This window comes from Rhea pennata, chromosome 1, assembly GCF_028389875.1.
Source record: "Rhea pennata isolate bPtePen1 chromosome 1, bPtePen1.pri, whole genome shotgun sequence".
Classification (NCBI taxonomy): Eukaryota; Metazoa; Chordata; class Aves; order Rheiformes; family Rheidae; genus Rhea; species Rhea pennata.
In genome coordinates, this window is record NC_084663.1 from 189,898,421 (window position 1) to 189,921,872 (window position 23,452).

Consider the following 23,452-nt stretch of genomic DNA (forward strand, 5'->3'; position numbering starts at 1 on the left):
AGCCTGAGCGGGATGGGGGGGTGAACGCTGTGTGTGTGAGCGTGTGTGTGTGTGTGTGTGTGCGAGCGCGTGTGCGTGTGTGTGCGCGCGCGGCGGGGGGAGCGCAGGGGCGGGCCAGCGGCAGTAGCGCTCGCTGGCCGCGGTCCAGCCCGGCGCACTAATACAGGCTCGCCGGCTCCCGCCTGACTGACGCCGGCCGGGGCTGCTGCTGCCGCTGCCGCCGCTGCTGCCCTGGCCCCGCCGCCGCCGCTGCCGCCGCCGCCGCCGCCGCGCAGCTGCAGCCCCGGTGCCGCGCGCGGCGGAGCGCAGAGCCCAGGCAGCGCCGTGGCAGGTAAGAGCCGCGCCGCGCTCCCGGCCGCGTCCCGGAGTCAGGGCGCGGGGGCGGCCCCAAACTTCCCGCGCGGGGCCGCGCCGCATCCTCGGCCGCGGCGAGGCGGGGCGCCCCGGGCTGCGCCGGGCTGCGCCGGGCTGCGCCGGGCGCGGGGCCGCCGCCGCCCGCCAGCGCCGGCGCGGCGCGGCCCGTCCCGTCCCATCCCGTCCGGTGCGGTCCGGCCCGGCCCGGCCCGGTCCGCGGGCGCGCACCTGGGGCCGGCGGCGCGGGGGGCCGGGAGCGCCCATCCGCGCCGCGCAGCGCAGCGCAGCGCTGTGGCGCCGGCCCGCGGCTGCTGCGTGCGCGGCGGCGGGCGCCGGCCCCGGCCCCGGCCCCGGCGGCGGCGCCGGCCCCGCTCCGCTCCGCCGCCGCAGCGTGCAGGCGGGAGGGAGCTGGGGCGGGGGGACCAGATACTGGAGACAAACTGACGCCAGGGCTGCGAGCGACAGGAGGAGCGCGGGGAGGGGGGGGGGGGGGGGGGGGAGAGAAGGAAGAAAAAAAAAAAAAAAAAGAAAAGAAAAGAAGACGTTTTTACGGATGGCTAAACGCTGACAAGTCTTCCCACTGTTATGATTTCTTTCCTTCTCGTGTAAGTAGAAAAAAAAAAAAAAAAAACACATGACACGTTTGGAAATACTTTTCCTTTCAGAGGTTATTTTCTGTTCAAGAAATCCCGCTCCTGGACACGCTCCCAAATAAAACAGAGCAGAGTCACTCAGATTTTGTTTTGTATTCCAGTTACAAACCTCGACCTTTCCTTTTCTTTCCTTTTCTTTCCTTTTCGCTACAAATTTGAAACATTAGTTACTAGCGAGTTATCAACATTTCCAAAAACAATAGTCCTAGATATGGCAAATTATGAATTAGTATAATTTTATCTCCATGTGCAGGCACTTCTAAGTGGAGAGAATTCAAAGTTTGGTTAATTTTTAACAATTGAGATATTGTATGGTAACTTTCTAGTTTTTTCTGCTTTGATTTTTTAGGTAAATTTATTTGATACTAGCTAGGTCTGCTTTCAAAGAGGCATTACTGGGAGTAAAAATAAATGACACACATGCACACACTGTTAATTATTTACGTTTAATAGACCAATGAAAAGAATTTCAGCCCAGAATGGTCAACTTCTCAGTGAATGAGTTCTCCCTTAGTCCCACAGAAGTGCAAAATGATGTGCAAGTTTTTGGAAGTTTTTCAAGTTTGTGGCTGTTCAGCAAGGACGCTGCAGATAATACAAGTTTCTGTACCTTGTGTCTCAGATGTAAAAATGTTCATTTTTATAGATGCGTGTTTTTATGTGGTAAGAGTAATCTTCTCATCTTTAGGAGTGTAAGCTCAAAGAAGCGCTGTAAAATTCTTCCCCTCAGCAATGGTAGGATAAATGTCATCACTCAAACAAACCTCATCCGTTCTAGTGCAGCCAGACAACTCCCTTCTTTCAGATTTGATAAGTACCAGTGTCTGGCTGATTCATGTTTGTTTCCTGCTAGATTTTTAAGAGTCGGGGATGTATTCTTTTTATTTTTAAGTATCGAGTTCATTCGCCTTAGTAGCTAAAATAAGCATACACACAAATATTTTTAGGGGAATTGTACCAAGGAGTAGACATCATATTATATTTACTGAATTCTACAGTATTTTCTCATTCTCATCTGGCTCTGTGAAGGAGTTGTATTTTCTTCTTAACTTTGTTATTGTCATTTAAAATGATAATAATTTGGCAAGCCTGGCTGAAATACAGATGAAGTGCATTTTATCATGAATCATTGTGATAAGCAGGGTTTGTAAAATGGTAGGAGCTGGGGATGGATGCTTTTATTTATGTACAGCAACTGATATGAATATGCGCAAAGATTTACTCGAGCTGTCATCTTCATAACTTTGTGAAGAAGTTAATTATTAATATTTTATTAACACACTTATGCAAAGCTAAGAGGCACGTACGTATGTGCCAGATACGTGTAGAAGGCATGTTTAGAGAAGTCGGAGAGCAGATTTGGAAGCTGCTCCAACAGGACTCGCTAGTAGTACCCTGCGTTGTCTTCATAGGGTAAAGACAAGGCCTAATCCACTACAATGACAGTGGAGAAGTGTCAGTATAACATATCACATAATATCAGGACTGTTAGTTCTCCTTTCTCTCCTTTTATTCTTTTACAGTCTTTCTGCATCTCACGTTTGAAGCCTTAGCTATCCGCTGTTATCAGTGAGAGAGATAGCGTGTCATGTAATCCTCCCTCCTGAATGCTAAAGTGCTGTAATTTTGATGGCCAGGCTAATCTGTCTTGACAAAGTTTCATTTTTCCATTGTTAAATTCAGAGGACAATGACTACTAATTACAAGTGACCTCTAACCAAAACACTAGCTCGAGTTTATCGCCGCTGCTGATACTCACTAACAGCAATTCCAGCATCATTGTGCTAGGCACTCTGCTTCAAAGAAACTTAAAGAATAAGGAGAACCAAAAGGCAAAAAAATATATATGTACTCTGGGCAATTTGGACATTGCAAACAGAGTAACAAAAGTGCATATAGATTCTTTTTGCTGCACTGTATGCCCATTACAAGTAATAATTAGAGGAATGGAGAAGAAAGGAAAATAACATCATAAATATTTTAACTAAAAACAGCACAGCAAAAACATACATACAAAAGGTTGTTATGGTAGACTGCCTGGTTTCCTGCTGCAGGCTGGTATAAAGAATCATTAATGTTATTGTACATTAATAGCAAAAGATAATAACAATGACAATTTGAGAGAATCTTTGCTCTTCTTTTACTGTCTTTGAGAACATTTGTTGTAAGGAAACATCAGACTGAATACTGTATAATAAAAATATTTTTTTCAAAATATCCCAAATTGCTTCCCATCCTATATTTTTTTTATGATGTTTGAATAATAATAGTGTAGGAATTTTGCAGATGAGAAGGTGAACTGAGGAGTCTAGGGCTCTGTGTGTTTACTGTAGTAGCTGAAAACCTCGTTGTGCTTTTGCAAATGAGTGGATCTAATACACTGCAGAATCAGAGCCCAGACTGGGATCCTGATGAGTACATATATGCATTGAAATCAAAACAGGTGAAACAGTATCTGCCAGAGTTTTGTGGCAGATATCTGTGATCTTTAGATGAAGTTGTTCCACAGGACCACCTACAGGTTTCTGTAAGAACTTTTACAATATCTTAGACAAAAGTAGGGTTGAGCGGTTTGCTTTGAGGTACAGCTCCCCCGGATAAGGGCACAGCAAGGACACTGGGGAGGTGGACACTGAGTGGAGTCAATTTACCAGTTTACAATGTCCCAGCTACATGAAAACACAAAACAAAAAAAGAAGAAAAAAAAAAAAAAAAAGGAAGAAAATCCGGTAATTGATCTCCCATTTTCTGAAGGACAGGTTTAAGATCTAGTGTGTTGCTCACTGGCAGGAGAAATGCCTTATATCCTTATCCCCAGAACTTGTTTCCTTCCCACTCTCTCTTTCATTGTCAGTAACACTGCCATCCTTCCCTCTGCCAAACTTAGCATCATCTTTGACCGCTTTATTTCCTCACAGGTCTTGATACTCCCAAACATCTCTTGACACTTTTCCTTCACGTTACTTCTTACGTTCCTCCTTCCTTTTGTTTGCAGCTGCCAAAGCATTAGTGCACACCATGGCAATGTTCCAGCTTGATACTGCAACCTCCTGTTTCCCAACAAGCTCTTTTCTCCCACCTACGTTCTGTTCCCAGTCACCATGACCCCTGCCAAAATCCTGTATCTTTTGCTTTTCTTTCTGAGATGTCTCCATGTAGTCTCCCATTCTGGAATCTCTGTACTACTCCTGGTTTTTGTTTTGAGTTTTGAAAATTTTCGTCCTTTCCAGAATTCTCCAGAACTGTTGGCCTCAAACTTATAGTCCACTGGAAGATAGAAATGAGGAGGGGAAAGAAAATTAACAGACCCATGGGTCATTACAGTTTGTTCTGCTTCAGGCTTCCTTTCACCCTCATTACCTGGCTACAATAGGAGCAAGATTGGGCATTTCTTGGTAATTGTTATTTTGTGTTTGTTCTGTCTTATATTGTACTTGATCATGCAGCTATGCAGTAAACAAAACAAGGCAGAGAGCTATTTATGGTGGTACCCTTTCCATAAAGTGGTGTTTGCTAATAGCAAAGTTCTGTGTAATTAAGAACACTTCGTAATGCAAATAATTGTGCTACTGAAGTCAATACATTTCAACAAAGCCTAACCATTTTTTGCATTTTTTTGACGTGCCTTTCTTTAATGAAAATTCTTTTTTTTTTAATGCATTCCTGCATAGCATTCCTCATCCACAGAGTTCAGAGTGCTTTACAAAGGAAACATTGTCAGGATACCTGTATGACAGATGGAGAAATTGAGGCACCTGAGGGAAGCTCATTTACCCAGAGGCCTGTGGCAGGAACAGAAACGTCAGTCTCCTGATCCCACATGCTGCCCTGTAAGAGACCTGACCAAAGACACAAGCAGTTCCCTTGAGTTTTCAAAACCTGCCTTATGGCTTCTTGCTGGCCTGGCCTACCCAAACCTACTTGTCTCCATCAAATTACTGTGGCCCAGCTGCCAATGTGCAGTTTCTTACCCTGCAGCGCATATGAGGTAGTTAATTTATCTCTCTTTCATCAGGAGATCTTGAATTACTTCACACAGAGCATGGGGCCTCTATAGGGACATCTAGAGTAGAGAAGCAGAATTTCATACCTGTGCGAGGCAGGAGCCTGTGGCTCCCATGCCTGCCCTGCTGCTTCTCCTACAAGACTTATGCTGGGACCTACATTTCTTGGTGGGAGCCTGTGTGGCATCCAAAGGCTGGATGAGGCAGAGCTAAGGGGAAGGAGGGGAGAGGAATGACAGAAACTTACTTGAAGAGATGGGAAGAAGGATTCTCTCTTCTTATTTCTTTTAAAGACTTGGGGCCCTGTTTTTGACTCTTGCTTTGCGTCTTAGGTTTTCTGAAGCTGTGTGTTACCACAGCATGCCTCTTACATGCTAAAGTGAATCAAGCCCTCATTTTATGCCCACAGACTCAAATTTAGGCATATGAATCCTGTTTAATCTCATAAGCAGAAGTGTTCTGGTTTGCAGAGAAGCTGAGCACCTACAGTTTCAGCTTAAGTCCCTGGGAATGGCTAGCCATCTCCTCCTTTCCCCCCACAGGAGGGAACTAGAGAGACAAGTTCATGCTCATTTTGTTCTTAGTCCTGTTCTTGTGAAATTACTTCCATAGAGAGTCTGAGCATATCCAGATATTCTTCATGGAAAATACCCTAGTGCTGTTGTTTGGGGGTATTGACCAAGGCAATCCATGCGGCCGAATCCCATCTTCGCATAGGCAAACCCCAGTAATCTTGGTGCTCATCTGTCCTCCACACTTTTTTGCAGTTCTCCAAGAGGGTAGGCCCTGTGGTTCCTCCACCCTTCCCCCCCCTGCAGGGTTTCACAAGCCACTGAGGGCTCAATTAGCACAGATTACTGCGGATGTTCCTGCAGAAGAGCCTATATGTCAATCTTATTGCATTAGCAATTTCCAACAGTGATGCACAATGAAAGCCTTTTAGGAAAAACAGATTTGAATGCAATATGTTTTGAACACAATGAAATGCTAATGTGATTCTATGGAAAACTGCTAACATGATATATATGGAAAGCCTTTATGCATGAAATTTACCCCCTATATGTACTTGCCTAGGTTTTCTCACCTGGGAGGAAGGGAAGGAGGACAGCAGTATAGCTGCTTCCTCTATGGGTTCACTGTCAGACTCGATTTCTGGTAGTTCTTTCTTTGGACTGTTTTATTGACAAGCTCCATCTATATTTTGTATGCGAAGCAGTGTGTTGCACTCAGTGATGCCAAATCATGTCTTCTCAAAAGGTGCCTGCTATGTTAACACTACAATGAGTAACCTTTCAGGCAGAGCTCCGGATGGCTTGCTCTCTCTGGAACTGGGTCCTCTGTGCTAGGCCATAGCTAGGAGTGGGTCTTCTAGGAGTGCTCCTGTGGAGATGAGGAGTTCATAGGCAACAGACTCCTCAGCTGACTCCCAGTCTTGTAGTTTATCTCTGGCTTTGTGACATTAGACAAAACCAGTCAGCAGATCTCAAAAGCATGAGATACAGTCCTAACTTTGGAAGAACCAGTCACCAAAGCCTCATTGCCAGGATGAGGCCTTGCAGATCTGCCCAAAAGGAGCCAGCTTCCCTTCATTTCTGTGTTTTACAGCAGGATATTGGACATCTGGCTCACAGAGCTGGACATCAGATTTGCTGTTAGGTAGATAGGATGTCTAACCATACAACCGTAAGAGAACATTTGCTTTATCTCTTTCCTTTGCTAGCACTGTGCAAGTATAATTACAGCTCAGAAAGTGCATTCTTTTCTAAGAACTTAATACACCAAACTTTCAGGACTGCCTCCCCATCAGATTTGTATTCCATATCCTAGGTGAAGTAATTGTTCTTCAGATGTACTCTTATTCACAACATTCTGCAGATCTACGTCCAGGCAAATCCTTTACCTAAAATGGGTATTTGGGAATTGCTCCAAGAATGCCAGTGATTGATAACAAGGAATACAGGATCTGATTAGCGTGGATACAAACTTCAGGCCAGCAATGAAGCTGAAATTCTTTTCTAGTCCTCTTCTTCCTTTGTGAAGTGTTTGTTCTGGAGGCACTTGGCTACATGCTTTGTATTAGATACGAGTCAGCGTTTATTTTAAAAGCAGGAATTCTATTTTTTGCGTACTTCCAACTGTTCCATTTTTAGAAACACTGATGGGCTTTGCTAAACTTTCTCTGGGAATGGTGGGTATGTGAGGAATGCAGGACTCTGACTGTCTATAAAATGGGGATAACTAAAGCCATAAGAAGGCATTTTGGCTCCCCAGGGCAGGTTGATGCACCCCCCCCCATCATATCCCACTGCCTCTTTCTGCTACTACAAATATCTCCTCAGAGGTCCTCTGTAGCATGCTTGCTCCTTAGTCTCTGTCTTTCCTGGGTGAAGGCACTTGAAAGTCAGCTGCTTCATCAGAGCTGCTGGTTTTAGCAAACCAGCCATGGTGAGGGCCTACATAGGTAACTTATCGCAATGCATAGCTCTCTGCTAGTAATAAATTTTGCCTGTTGCCCCGTGCTGTAGTTTAAGCCCATTATTTCTTGTGTTGTCCATGAATGTGGACATCAAAAACAGATTGTTTCTTGTTTGTGGCAGCCTTTCACACGTTTGAATATTGTTACCATGACCATTCCCCTCCCTTCTCTCAATTTTAAGGCACATTAACACAATGCTGCTGATTTGGGGACTGCAATGATTAAGTCTTCATGCTGCTGTGCTGTTGTGTAGATACGATAGCTCAGATCAGTCCCACCACAGGAATTTGTACATCCCTTCCTAATTAGGCAACGTGCACATACCAGATGTGAGCTGGGTGCCTAATTATGTTTTGTGTCTGAATTTACACTTCTTGCACAAAGCTGTGTGGTTATAGCCTATAGAAATTTATGTGGATGTGTTAAGGTGCACAGCTTAATCAGTCCTTCTTTAGACCAAATGAGAATGCTATTCCTGTCAAGAGAAGCTGGATGATGCTGAGTAGATGAGGTAATATTTGAGTGATTCCACAAGCTCAGAGAAGTTATGAGGAAGTCATACATATTTAGACACTGGCATCAAACTTTGTCCTCATTTTATCCTGGAGGCAGTGAATTCAGCAAAGACTCCACAGTCTAGAAGAGTGACCAAAGAAGTTTGAAGTGCTGATGGATTTGTTCTTTGATATTGATGGCTTCACACAAAGTTCACCCTAGAAAGGCTTTCGGAACAAACTTGAAATAACAAGAAAATGAGTTTCAGGAGTTTGCATTATTCATCTAAGCTTATAGGAATAAACAATGAGATATTGCCAGGGCTGTGTGAAACATGGATAAATTTGAGTCTCAGATGCTTTACCTCATATCATTGCAGCTGTTTTCAATTGGAGCAGTTCAGTGTCAAACCAGGAAGAAATTTAGTTTCTTAATTAAGAAAAGAAAACCTTCTTTACATTTCATTTAATTAAAATCCTGGGTGTGAGGTTCTGTGGTTATGGCAGAACTTGGTAACGCTGTGATGAATAATTCATTCACTGTATTTTGTTGGGTGTCAAAGGCAGAGGTTTCAGATAGGTTCACAACAACACCCTTGTCTTGCTAGTCCCAATCACAACAGGAAGTCCAGGGGATCCCAAACTATGTCCTGGCTATCATGAGTGGAACAGGAGCCTTTTCAAGGTGATTCACATATGTCAAGGTTAACATATCACCACTGGTCCTGAGCCATAAGCGGGTCACTAGAGCAGCAGTAGCTGTGCGTATTCAGCTCGGGTATGCATTTCCATGCCACTCTTCAGGAATAAACACAGCTGTGAAAGCCCTTCGGCCCAGCTCTGACCCATCGTACTTGCAAAAGCCTAAGCTAATACCAGGATTTGTACTTCAGACTCAGGGTGTGGGAGCAGGCTCGGGACAAGGTTGGTGAAGTTTCTCACTCATTTGAGGCCTGAATATGTGTAAGCATTTGCCTTTTTTTTTCTCTTTTTTTTTTAAAAAAAGCGCTTTCTCATGTGAGGGTGTGGAAGATCCACACAGCAAACAGCAGTGACATGACAACCCAGCAACCCAGGACCTCTTTGCTGATCTATACTCCTGGGTTTATATTGCCTGCTGGCTGTTGGACACAGTTGAAACACATCAAGACTTGATTGCTGCAATACTAGCTATGGGAAAACCCACATGTTTTTCTTTTTCATAGTAACCAGAAGTAACTAAATCAGTGCTAGGTAAAAATAAATAGATGCACATTCACAACTGGCTGTTTTACATTGTTTGACTGGAATCACTTTCTCCAAATTCTGTATGATTTTGTCACCGAGCTGTAGACTTCTAGCTGTAACTGTCTCACTATTCCATTTTCCAGCCGTGTGCAATCTCCAAGAACTGCACAGCTTATGTCTAGACGACCCTCTGAGAAATCTCCCTCTGTGGCCTTAGTAAGCTGCTGCAATGACACCAGGACTGATGATGTCAGCCGTTTGCTAGACTGATAGCCATGCCTCTCTCAGCTCAGTCAGCCGAGGTAGGCTCTGAGGGTGGGGCCAGAGTCTTGGAGTTTTACTCTGGGACAAGATGCGTGCACATGCCTGCACACACGTGCACACATGTGCATATGCACAGGTACACTACAGGGAGGCTGGGCCCTGAGCATTTCATATAGCTGTTTTTTTAAGTCTGTTTTCACTAACATTTTCCCCTTTTGACTTTAACATAAAGCTTAATGTGACTTTAACATCAGCTTAACCAGGACTGATACGATTCCACTACTAAGACCCTCAAAACTGAATTAGAAGGGAACTTCAGTAGCTCATTGGCCTGCAAAGACATTCTGCTGAGGGAGGATGAGAGTTTTTCCCATCCCAGTGGATCCTTTCTCATTATCCCGAATCTAAGTTTCCAGAAGTCTTTCCACAGTGGAAGTATCAGTATGCTGCTGCATTATGTGGTATGTTTACTTTCCATGAACTCTGTGGAACTTGTCTTACTGACTTCAGTGGTAAGTACCTGTAAGGACTAAGTGAGTACCTGGCTCACCATGATGATCTTTCATCTGCTTTTCTCTGTTATTGCTGTTTCTTTGATAGCACAGCAAAAGTTACCGCAGTAGAGTTTCTGGAGGAACACAGGTCTCCTGTTGGCCTGAGAACTTAAAGGCTAATCCTACACTGGGCACTGATAAACAGAGTTTAGGAGTAGGAATAAGTATTCCAGTCCCCTCTACTTTGTGCCCACATCGTTGGGTTGTAGCCTAGCAGTCATTCGGACTTGAGGTGGGTGTCATCTCACGCAATATTAGCTGTATGCAGAGCCTGTTTCTGCTGGCTTTTTTTAGATATTCATTTCTGGGCAGAACAGTCCATGTCCTGTACATGCATTTTTTTTTCTACATGCATATTTTTCTCAAGTACATATTTAGGGAGTTCAGGGTGACTAGGTCAGATACAGATATTAACAATGTGGACATGTTTGTTTGGCCAAGTAAATCACTCCTAAAGGCATCTTCTATACTAATAAATTGAATGCAACTGAGATTTCTTGGCCTGGAGGCCAACTGGCATGGAGTGGCCTGCTTCTGTTCTGTTAACTCTTTCAATCTTCAGAACAAGGTGGCTATTCCATGTAGTCCCAGGGAAGGAAAGTGCGTTAAGGACGTAACCTGAATGACGCATGACTCATACTCATGACAGTACATCATTCTGTCACTGAGAGAGATAGAGGTGGCCAGACCAGAGCTTTCGTAATGGTATGGCCCTAGGCTTGATACATTTGCTGGGGTATGGAAAAAAATGCAATGATTCCCTTCCCACCCTCCACTCTAAAGCGATTAGCATCGAGAAACATGATGGATCATCAGCACTGCAGATATGTCAAGTGCGGTTTCAGAGTTGGAACTTTCCAGTGCAGTAGGCAAGATGCCTGATACAAAAGGCATAAGATTTAAGCAACTGCTGTCCTAAAATATCATTTAAATTAAATTGTAAATTAACATCTCTATCTCTGCAGCCCTGGAGCAGAGTGGCTGCCTAGGTATTTCATAATGGAGTAGCTAAGCCTAGCAACACATGGCTTAGTCTGCTGGATAGTGTGCAGTATTATGTAATTTAATAATATTAAAGTAGAATGTCCTGATAATATTATTTGAAAGATGTTTGCTATATTTAATACCACTTATGTTTTGTGTGTCACTTGGATTTTGGGAAAAAAAGATTTTAGAAGAAACTAGAGGGCGCGCGATAGGAAATTGCGCAATATACTTATCGGAGACTACATCACATGGTCTGCAAAGCACTGCTTTTGCTTTTATACACATACCCTTGGCAACTCTCCCACTAGCAACAATACTGCTCAGACTCATACTGATGTCACTGTTGAGTTATTTAATTTGACTGAACGAGATTAATGTGTTTATTTAAAACCTTGGTCAAAATGGAAAAGAAAATCTCAGGACAATACTTTTTACGTAAACATGTATGTTTTCATATCTGATAATTGTAATGTTGCATTAACTTATCGGAGCAGTTGTTTACACACGCTAACGCCCGGGAGACCCCCTCAGATAAGAAGTGTGAGCCATGTTCCCTGTTAGCCTGGAGCAGAGATTTTTTACACCACTACTGGTTCCGTGGGCTTTCATCCCCGGCTCTCTTTGCTTCCTGTTCGCGCTTTCAGCGCTGACCTGCCGTGATCCCAGCATTGTTCTGCTTTCTCGTGCGAGGATGGGGTTTAGTGCAGCCACGTAATGACAGCGAGGCAGAGGCATTTGGGAACCAGCAGATTCTTCTGATGTTTTGATACTGGCTGAGAAATATGGGGCTCCACTGTAAGGACTACCTGGAAGGAGCTGGCTCTGGCCTTTGTAGGCTGACCTTGCTCTCATAAAGGCTGGAGACTGTCTGCCTAAATCTTCTCTGCATTATGTTTTACAAGCATCTTGATGGTTTTTCCCTGTGACAAATTGTTCTGAACTAATTTATTTTGTTCTCACATGTACCCTCTAAATGTTTGGGATAAACTTCTGTTTTGACAGAAAAGAAGCGTTAGTAGCTATCCAGTTAAATACGCCAGATTACTGTAATTTTACAAATACAAGGAATAAAAGTCCCAAATTTAAAATATCTTTTTCCTTGACAGAGTGAATTTGGTCTTTTCTGTGGAACTGATTACAGATTGTTAAGCAAAGCAAGTGAGGTGATTTCTGCCCTACTCTGTCATCAGCTTCTCCTGACAGATGTAGACCATTGCCATATACACAGATTAGCGAGGTAGAAATTGCATAACCCAGAGCTTAATGTTCTGTAGTGGGTGCGTTAAGCAAAGGGTGCCTGTTCTTCCTTCCAGTTTTGTAGTCACCATGTTCATATTTTCATGCTGCCTCCCATCTCCTGCTGCTTGGAATGTGAATGTCTTGGGTGAACACCAGCTGGTGCTAGGACTTGTGACAGGCCAAAGAGTTGCTTTTGTGCTTGCTCATCTTACATGGGACTAAGTGGTTCCTTTTCACTTGCACTTTGGAAGGATTTGGGGTATTTGGGCCCCTGCTCTCACCATTGGTGGTATCATGGAAGAAGGGAGAAAGTTCCATATGTTTATATATGTCTGCATTTCTCAAGGTACAGGGCATCTCATAGGGTATTCTTGTGGGGCTTGGGACTGGGCATGCAAACAGAACAGAAAGATTATGAGGAAATCAGGTCTAGTGAATCACTGGTCCCCAGCAGACATAGCATGTTGCCTAGGAGGCTCTCTGATGCTCTGGCCGTGTGGGCTCATCCTGCAGCATGCTCCAGACTTGTGAGGGTATCAGATTAAGCCAAGGAGTCAGGCTTTGGCATTGTCCTTGCCCTGCTGTCTCAATACGTTGTACCTCTGTGTGCATTCAGTATCCCCAAGTGTCCCCTGGACCCTTAAAAGATCTGTGCATTTAAGGACATGTCAGAATAATATGGTTTCTGAAGCCCTGCTGTTCCCAATACAGGGCGCTGTCCCCCAGTGTCTTCTCAGTGACTGCATGTAAGCAGTGTTGGGGACTGTGCCCAGGCCTTTGCTGGTGGGAGGCGAGCAGGGCCCACCTCCTCCCACAAGAGCAGAGTAGAGCAGTTGTGGAGCTGCTTCTTTGCAGGTACCCATTTGAGAAGCTGTCTCCATCTCATAGTTTAAAAGTGCCATCTGTATTCAGTCCTTTGGACTTGATATGCACAGGGGGTCTGTGAAGTTTATTTAAAGCAGTAAATAGCTTGACATACGAGGACATTTTTCCTCAGAGTTCCAGTCAGTGGAAATATGTCATTTTCAGCTAAAATTAGACTGGCTCCAGCTACATTAAAAAAAAGGGGGGGGGTGGAACCCTTAAGAGCTAAACTCCTTCTGTTGGACTTCCTCAGATGTAGCAACTCCTAGCAGAAATAACTCAAGATCCATCCAGCACAAACTGTATCCAAAAGTCTGTGATTTTCATCCAAAAAGCTTTGAACTGTTGGAGACAGCCAAGCAGACTGGCCAGGCAAACAAGTCTTTCTCTTGCATGTGAGAGAATGTAAATAATCTTAGAGAATAATGATAGATCTTTCAGAGGTACTAAATGAAAATTGAGAATAGTTGAATTTTAAATGAGTTTTGCAGTTAATGTTACACAATTGTTGGCAGTAGAATGAGATTTGAGGGGCAGAGAGGGAGCTGAATTCAGAAAAATACTCATTAGTCCCATCAGATTTGATATTACAGGTTTAATTTTATAAAAGATACTTTAGCTGAACCTACACCCATCAACTTAAAGAAAAAAAGCAATATATTTTCTTTTGTGGTGAATATAACCCAGACTTTGATTAGTGCATTAAACTCTAAACACAAATGAAAGTGAGTAGATACTTGATGCTTTCTGAGGTCCAACTCTAAAAAGAGTGTGAAGGGCAGTGGAGAGGAGAGACTTGGACCCAAAATAAAAAGCAGAAAACAAACAAAAAAAACCATTGGAAATTAAATACACATTCTGAATAATTCCTCTTTCAAATGAGTTTTATTAAAAGAACAATGAAGGGGGTGTATGAAGCCTAACTATATATTGTATTGTCATTCCAGGCTTCATCAGCAGTTTCTTGATTCCTGTGAAGTTCTGAGATCTACCCTGCTGGAGTGCTTGTAACAGCACCTGAGTTTACAAAAACTTATGCGTGGAAGAACCTCTCTTTGAAGGAAGCTGCCATACAAGTATTGTGAAAACTCCATCCAGGCCTTGGCAGGCAGGAGAGTAAATTGTGCTTCTGTTGACACTGGTGTGTAATCTCTGCTTCTTATGCACTCCAGCACCCCTATCAGCTCCTTGTTCTCCTTCACCAGCCCTGCAGTGAAGAGGCTGCTGGGCTGGAAACAAGGAGATGAAGAGGAAAAGTGGGCAGAAAAAGCTGTCGATTCCTTGGTGAAGAAATTAAAGAAGAAAAAAGGTGCCATGGAAGAACTGGAAAGGGCTCTGAGCTGCCCTGGTCAGCCCAGTAAATGTGTCACGATCCCACGTTCCTTGGATGGGCGACTGCAGGTGTCTCACCGCAAGGGGCTCCCCCATGTCATATACTGCAGAGTGTGGCGCTGGCCTGATTTACAGTCTCACCATGAATTGAAACCACTGGAATGCTGCGAGTTCCCATTTGGCTCAAAACAGAAAGAAGTGTGCATTAACCCCTACCATTACCGGCGGGTGGAAACCCCAGGTAATTATGTCACCTGCAAATGATTCACAGCTCTCCATTAGCTCTTGCACTGGCAGGTCTATACTTGGTGTGTCGTTAAGAGGCCTACTCTGAAATCGGGAAAGACCGGCTCTGTTTGACGGGAAGACCCTGAGTCTTTTCTGCCCAGTAGCGTCCCGGATCGAGGGCTGAGAGCAGTTCTGTGCCCGGGGTCCTCACTGCCAGCCCAGAGCGGTGGAGCCCCCCTGGGGCCGGATCTTGTCCAGGGTGCTGAAAAGAGTTTCTCTCTGCAGGTGGGGGTGCTTGTTGCTCTGCGAACCCTCCCTCTGTAGACTGATGTTGCTGGTATGGCTATTTACTTGAAATCTAGGCACCAGCAAGTCTTACAACTTTGGCTGGATTTATGCCTCATTCTCTGAAAACCAGAAATTGGCTCATTAATCCACGGGAAAAATGTCTCACCAGCTCTCTCTTTAGAAATTAGAGTTGTAGTCAGTGAATTCTTCCTAAAATGCCTGATGGCCTGCCTTCAGTGAGATTTACGTATCCAGATAGATAGTTTATGTGAAAGCACTCCCCCAAGTTATCATAGAACTTTGAATTTTCCACTGATGATCCTCCTTAGATTAGACGTGGTCAGCGTTGAGAACTCATGCCCTGACTGAAAGGTCATTTAATTGGACTGTGTCAATGAAACAGCTGAATAGTTTTGTTATACGATGATAGTGTTCAGTATCGACTTCCATAGGGATCTTAGAAAGCAGGGCTGGCAAAGATCTTGAGTGGTCATCCTATTCCCCTCTGTCCCTGACCCCAAAACAAAACAAATTACCTGGTACATTCCTGAAGGTGTTTTCCTAATAAGATCTAAAAGTTCTTGGTGATAGAGTCTCCACAGTCTTCCCAGGCAAACAAATCTATTGCTTTGCTGTCATTACGGTCAGAAAGATTTCTAGTTCTAACCTAGCTTTCCTTTGCTGCCGAATCACAGTAATTTAATTTACTAATGGATACAGTTGGTAAGTGTATACTTATTATTCTGTGATTACTCTTTGTCTGGCATGAACTTTACTGTGAGGTGACATTAGGATCAGATAAATGAGCTGTGGGATGTTTCTTTTCACACAGATGAAATAAGGGAAAGATATTTGTTAACATCTGTTAAACAACAGGGACCGTTTCCCTCCCCTGCAGTTCTACTTCAGTGGAGCTGTCATTTTGGAATTGTATCTGAACTGCTGTAAACATTGTCACAACTAAAATTTTACAGCTGCAGTGAGCAGTGCATGTTGTCAACAGTTTTCACTGCAAAGAGCTGGTCTCCTGGTTTGCTAAAATAAACTCTTCAAGAATCTAAGAAAAGATGCTCATAAAATATCCCATTTTGTATATCTTTCTCTTTGAAAGCTGTAGTTTTTAATGTCTTCTCATTTCTTCTGGTGTAACTCTAGTGTAGTTAATGGAGTCTCCTCAGCATGGTAGCTGACAGCACTGCAAAGTACTGTTTTAAATCCAGGTCTTCTGATCTGCTCGGTGCCTGCTAACAAATCCTAGTTCTGGGATAATCCAGCAGCTGCTAAATGACTTCCAAAACTTGTTGTTAGTCTGTGAAGCAGGCTGGCTGCCTCCATACTAGTAAATGAAACAGAGGCAAGATGCAGGCCTGCTGAACTGTTAGCATGCTCCCTGCCATGGCTTTGACTCATGCAAACTAGCATTCCCCCCAACAACAGCTGGTGACAAGTGAGTCACCTCCCTACAGGAGATGAGGTGCAGCAAGAAGTACAACCTAATTAGATCTGCTGGAGCAGCAATGGGAAAGAGCCTAGACCACTGCAAGTGGTAGCAATTCAGCTCTGGGCCAGAGAGAGTTAAATAGCGGTGCTAGGTAGAGACAGATGTGAAGGAACAAAATGAGAGAGAGGAGAAAGTAATAGCAGTGAGGTCACTGCAGAAATGGGTGGAAGCGACCGATCTAGGTGCCAGTCTTTTTAAGCAACCATCCTGTTTTAACTACAGGAAACCCTCTATATCTAGGCTCTTGGTGATCTTAGGCTTATGTGAGATTCCCTGAATCTTAGCCTCTGAAGCTAAGGAATCCACCCATTAAGGTTATTTAGTACTGCATTTTTTTATAGTCCAGAGGCCTGCATTATTTTCATACAAATGTCTTACCATTTTTGGCTCACTTTCCTTTCCATCACTGTAGTCCGTCTTGCTGAGTCAATCACTTTGTGATCAGATCCGTTAACCGTTATTCAGAATGAATGAGTTGTGTCGAAGACAGAGGATGTAGCTTTCATTGTTGCTGTCCTTTCCAGACCTGCTGAGCAACAGGTGCCATTTAAAAAAAGCACATCAAATATTTCCTCCATTTTGTGTAACATCCTACTGCAGATAAGAGGTTAGTCTACCTAGTCTAAAGGAGATGGGCTTTGCTTCCCCCCTCCTCCTCATTCTGGAGAGCAAGTCAGAAGTCTGAATGGGTCATTGTCAGTAGAAGCTGCAGTTTCAGAAAATAATAAAAGCTGCCTAAGCATTTACCCTATTATTTTTAAATGAGATCATTCATTTGTAGATAATGGAAGTTCTAATGTGCACTGTTGCTATAGACAGCAGGAGCCTAAGTGAACTTTTGACTTAGACTAAATGATTGCTCTTGTCAAACCTGAGTGGGAAGGAAGAAGTGGTAATTTCTCAGTTGGAAGACCACCTGATGATCTTGCTACAGGTGATGTGTATGATGCTTATGAATGATTATGGATAAAAAAAGCAGGTGGCCCTCACTAGAGGGTAAGCCTTCTAGGGCAGTAAACTGCTCAGAGAGGGGCTGCTATATCAGAAATAGCAGTATGGATGTTGTACCTGGAAAAAAAAATGATGGAGCAGATAGTTTGCTCACTTGCAGGTTCAGAAAGCACAGGCACAGCCATGGTTTCCAGCAAGAACTACCGCAGCTGAAGAGCATAGGAGAGAACCTAGGGCAGGAGAGGTAGCAGCAGGACTTGGGACATGACCATATTTGTCTTCAGTTGAGGAAAAATCATCAGCGGAGGCCTATGGAGAAGGAAGGATCCACTCCTAGTTTTAGATGGAAAATAGCAGGTATGAGAAAGTGCCCCCACTGAGTGGAGACAGTACAGATAAATTATGAGTGCAGATTGACCCTAATGCACTCAGTCAGTGTTTCAGTTTCATGCCTCTGGTCACGCTTCTTTCAGAATGGTTAAGGCTTAGAGAGTGAGATCTGTTACTGAAAGAGCAAGGAGAACAAGGTCCTTTAGGGATTTTTTAGCCACAAACAACAAAATCTCCAAATTCCTCTCCTCCACAGAGGCTTTAGCCCTCTAGGCATCCACAGAGCAGCCAGTGGAAAGACTGAGTGAGGCGGCAAAAACTGTACAACAAAGCAGAAAATAAGAGTACCCTGGATAGAGCTGGGAATGAGTTCAAGTCCAAGCCTGAAAATTCCTCTTGCTGACTCACTCAGGGCGAGTCAAAGGCTTTCCCTGGCAAGTGCTGTTCACACATCCAGATTCTCAGCTTTCATTTAAAAAAGGAGTTGTGTTAAAAAGGGAGTTCTCACAGGACTAAAGAAAGCTGCTTCAATATGAGCAGTACACACAGTGATTGGTGCCAGCCTCCCAACCCTACACATTGTTGGTGTTGCTGTAGCACAGCTGTCCCTTGCTCAGTACCTCTGCTCACTTCTGTGTGCACAGAGATCACTGCCTCCCGATTTTCCAGGACTACTGGTCAGAAACTGCTGGGTAACAGCGAACTTGGCAAAAAATTGCCATTGTCTGATACGTTGTCTGATGATTGCATGCTGCAATGTGGGAAAACTCCAGGCACAGCAGCAGCTTGCAGCCTGGAGCTGCTTACAGGAGCACGGGATGAGCAGGATTCAGCTCACCAAAATCGCATCTGCAATGTAATCGCTTTTGTGGTGGTACTGGCCTTGTCCCAAAATAGAGCAGATGAACTGAGCGCTAAGAGAGTCTTGTTTCTCTCCGATGGCTATAAGGACAGCTTAGTGGGATCAGGTAATGCAGTTCAGGTATGAATGCCTGCATTTCTACCTGGGGAATCTAGGGAATCCAGAAACCCAAGAAAGCAAAAGTAAAAGCAAGTAAAGGAAGTAAAAAGCAAAAATACTTTCCTCCACCAAAGGGTTTTGGAGGGTGGCTACAAAATCATCATCCCACAGATAGGGGAGTATCAGAGGCTAAAGAGAAGAAAGTAGGCTTTCAAAGTACCAGTGCAGTGCTGGCCAGAAACTAATTAGAAATGCAGCAGGCCAGAGAAAGGTCTACATGTAGTCCCTTAACAGGAATCCTAGTGCCTGCATTTCTGAGCAGATAATAAGGTAACTTTCACAGTGGATCCTCGTGTCATCAGTCCAATCCTTTGCATGTTCTTAAGCACTCAGATCTTCAGTCCTTAGGTGACTGGCAAATTCCCAAATGGTATATCCCAGTGCCTTGGCAGGAGAGCAGTTTAACTGCGGCCCCTGCTGCAGCAAATGCTCCAACAAGCTGGAAGCTGTAAATAAGTCATTTGTATCAGACACTGTTCTGCCTCCTGATTAAACCTGCCCCTGCTCTGAGTAGCATGTGTGCAGTGATGTTCAAGGAGAGCACATTCAGGGTATTCATACAGCCTCTCCTCATGCACATGTTTTGCACTATCTATATGTTTACTTTATAGCAATTATTCCACTCTTTCATTATAGTGGATAAATGAGAGTTCACTGTAATTAAGAGGTATTCCCTAACCTACCTAAGAAGAATTAGCCTTACCTAGCCAGAGCGTTTGGTTCCCAACAATATGTTAAAACATGTTCAAACATGTTCCTGTCAGCATTTATAACCAAGAATGCCCACTGCTCCTTGTTTCCATGAGCTGGTGAAGACAGACTGAAAGACTACATGCTGTTGGCCAAAGCAGTTCTAGACACCGAGACAATCTGTATAAGCCTGTTGAATTGTCCTGATGTTGAGACAACTCATCCTTGTCACAGTAACCCAACTTGCCTCCTTATCTTCTCTTGGGATTTTTAGATCTCTGTGCTAACAAGCAGGGATTCATTCCCCTTGTTTGTGTTTAAGGCTTTAACTAAGACGCTTAGGTGCTTAATTATCCTCTTCTCTATAGCTAATAAAGAAATCTTGAGGTACAAGAATTGCCCATTGTAGATGCTATTCTCTCCCTAAGGACTACAGAGGGCTCCAGCCAAAGCCTGAAGCTGAAGTGCCACATTCAGAAATATTTAGCAAGCCTCTTTGTGTTCTAACCTATGGGCTACATCTTTATGGATAACTCACCTAATAAACTTTTCTAAAACATTTCGACTCTAATTCTGCTGTTGCTTCTGTTACGTCAGAAGTGAAAAGTTTTCTGGTCAGCTTTGGGTTCTTCAACACAGTAATGCTATTACAACTGTGACAATATGAGATATACATGAAGAGAGTTTGTGAGGAGGGAAGATATCTTCCATTAGACCAACTTTTACATGGATGAATTTGCATTTCAGTTTCTTGCCCTGCATTTTTCATGTCTTGACTACCGAGCATTGACATTTGTCTCCTTATGCTAGATCTTTTTTAATTATATTGCAAGAGCTAAATGTATATTGTTGCAATATTTGAATTGCCATTTACATTTCCTTTTAAAGATTCTTCTGTCTGGTTGGCAGCATTTTCAGGCACCTGAAAACCTTTTAAATCTGGTCTATGTTTCCTTTTGCCCTTTTGTAAAATGCTGGTAGTAAAATAATGCAGTGTACTTGCTGAGCACTGTTAATTATAATTAAACTTGGCTCTGAATTTGACAAATCATAATATTTATCAACTCCTGAATTTTTCAGCCTTTCAGGAGAAGGAATGGGTAATTTTGAGAGAGAGAAATGTGCCACTTGCATTTCTGCAATGTGGTTATGTATGCATGCTGTACCTGTAAATTATATGGTACCTAGCCTAAGTCAGGAGCACATGGAACTGCTGCAACTGGCTTCAAAACTGGAAAAAAAGCCAAAGAACCAGATTCGTATTTTGGGATAGATTTGTTACACTTCAGTAAGTAGTATATATACAAAAATATTTAGGTAGTAGAGAATATACCTCTGCCTTACTTACGAAGAGATGAGTACAGTAACCATATTTTTTCCATTCTGTTTTTCCTTTCAGTGCTACCTCCTGTACTAGTTCCAAGGCACAGTGAGTTTAATCCTCACCTCAGCCTGCTGGCCAAGTTCAGAAACACTTCTCTCCACAGCGAGCCGTTGATGCCGCACAATGCCACCTACCCTGACTCTTTCCAGCATCCTCCATGCACTCCTTTTCTGTCCTCACCCAGTCACATGTTCTCCCAGTCACCTAACAGCATCAGCTACCCCAATTCACCAGGAAGCTCCTCCGGACCAGGAAGCCCCTATCAGCTCACAGGTAAGAAGTTTCCAGATGTCCCCCTGAGGCGGTAGAGGTTCTTGCAAGGGCCTGGGGTCAGGAGCAATTCTGGGTGCTCCCTACAGGCTGTCGCTATGCACTAAAGTGTTGGACAGGATGGACTTGGAATGAGATTTCTTACCTCTGGTTCTTTGTATTGTCATCTGGTCCTTCTGATGGATTCTCAATGGACTAAAAGCCTTAGTCTATACCATTCCTACAAGTGTCTGAATGAGCTCTCGTGATTAAGGAGAAAATTAAGGACAGCAGCAAGTGAGCCAGGTCTCTGTCTGTCCAGGCCTGTCCATCCAAGCTTCTGATACAATCCATGGAAAAGAGTATTTGCAACACCTATGTTAGGCACCTCTGATGGAGGTAGTCAGAACAGGGACCTTTAGAAGCTCTATCAAGAGAGATAGGCAAAAATGGTGAAATCAATATGCAGAAATATTTGTTCATGTATAATGGTCCCTGTGAGTGTAGAAAGTTCAGGAAACTAAGGTGTTTTCCAATCTAGCCAAACACTCAGTGAAGTCACCAGGCAAATTCCTGTGCCTTCAGAGCGTTTTTTTGTAAGCTGCACAGTTCCAAGGTCGGCAGGTTTAACTCACTCAGATTGTTTATACTGTGATCTCCTTACTTGGTAGTGTTCTGGTTACCTAAGAATTTAACTATGCCATTGTTGTTAAATACACCAAGAAGGTGTCATGCAACACAATTGAGGGCTAGCTTTAATATGAAAACTCCCTTTTGCACTTTGTTGCAACTCCAAAGTAATTCCAGCGATCTCAGCTTTTTTACAAGGATGAATGCAGATCAGAATCTTGTAGCTTAATATTTTAATATCTCAACTATAAAGCATTTAAATTCATGTCCTCAATGTCTATTTTGATTTTAAGTGCAAGAAATATGTTTATTTTTTCATAATATTTGTGGTAGTTGAACTTCCTTTTAAGCTGGACATTTTCAACATAGCATAATGTTTTTCCTTCCCTGTCCATTCACTGAATTTTTGTTCGTTTCTTCTCTAGATCTGTAGTCAAATTAACCCATTTAGCAACATCCAAACACTCGGTAGCAAGTAGTAGGACTTGTTTATCTTCTCTCATCTTTTTCTTTCACCTCTGTAACTGAGCTTGATTCAGTAGAGCTGGTCCTGACAGGTAAATCAGTCCCATTCCAAGCTATATGACTCTGACTCAGTTATTTACCTGAACCTGGGACCTTGCAAAGCCACTTAAAAATGGAAGAGGCTCAACTCAAGCTTTAGTGTATCAAAGCATACTGAATGCTGATAAGCATAATTTGCCTGGGTAACAGCCAGGGATGGCTGACTATCTCATGAAACAGTCAGGAGTTACTTCAAGAACTCCAAGTGGGATTGGTGTGACCAGATATAGATGTCAACAATGCAAATTTCTGCATGTGCTTTAATTGTCTGCACTGCCTCTATAATCAGTGGAGAAAAATAGACATTCTTAGAACAATGCTCATACCATCTTAAGGTATATGTCTAAAGCAGCTTCCATGCCTGGAAGTGCCTATTTTTCTTTAATGAGTATAAGGAGAGCTTATGGTGACTAGGTTAGGTGTAGACATCACAGATATATATATAAGCATATCATAATCCCTTCTGTAACTTTTATTCTTTTCTACTGTTTCTTGAGCTTTCTTTATCATTCTGACTTGTTGCGTTTTCTTTGGAAAGGTTATGTCTTCCCTATGTTAGAAATGTCATTTAGTGGGATTCCCAGATCCTGGACACTGCTTAAATAGAATTCCAATGCAATACTTGGAAGATTCAATAGTCATCTTATGAGACAGCCCACATTCACATTTTTCCACCCTGGGTGAAGTGGCTCTGTTTCGGAGCTCAGCCAACAAACCACATTCACAAGAGGGAATTACAGCCTGGACCTAAGTTAAACTCTGGACTTCTTAAACAGACCCTTAGTCCTGCAGACTTATACATGACTGTAAGTTATTTACAGGCCTACTGAGTTTCCGTTTAAGTGAGTAAAGCTACATACTTTTAGTGCTTGTGAAGGGAATGCCAGAGTTTTCTAACATGAAAATGAAGCATCCTCTTCTCTGGCTTCCTCCCATCTTTCTTGTGAATCCCCACTACAGAGAACCACTTTTTTTTACATCTTACTGTACTGTAAAAGAGACAAATTAGGAACTGGGCAGGCTGTGAGCTGATACTTTTTCTTCATATTTTTCCCTCACATCTATTGCTTTTTGATGAAAGGCAGGTTTAGCTCAGTTGGTTAGAGCGTGGTGCTGCTAATGCCAAGGTCTTGGGTTCAATCCCTGTATGGGCTATGCTGAGGGTTGG

The 23,452-nt window shown here is 43.4% G+C and overlaps 1 protein-coding gene across 5 annotated transcripts in view; it reads left to right on the forward strand.

The window, feature by feature from the left end:
• Positions 1-270: 270 nt before the first annotated feature.
• Positions 271-23,452, forward strand: part of SMAD9 (SMAD family member 9) — a 43,074-nt gene continuing 19,892 nt past the window's right edge. For all 5 annotated transcript variants that reach the window (XR_009957314.1, XM_062567105.1, XM_062567103.1 and 2 more), the window contains exons 1-3: positions 271-331; positions 14,064-14,689; positions 20,857-21,114. Coding sequence is in view for 4 of the 5 variants with exons in the window: in XM_062567105.1 (XP_062423089.1) it covers positions 14,278-14,689; positions 20,857-21,114 (670 nt within the window). In the remaining variant the exon portion in view is untranslated. The remainder of the gene's footprint in view (positions 332-14,063; positions 14,690-20,856; positions 21,115-23,452) is intronic.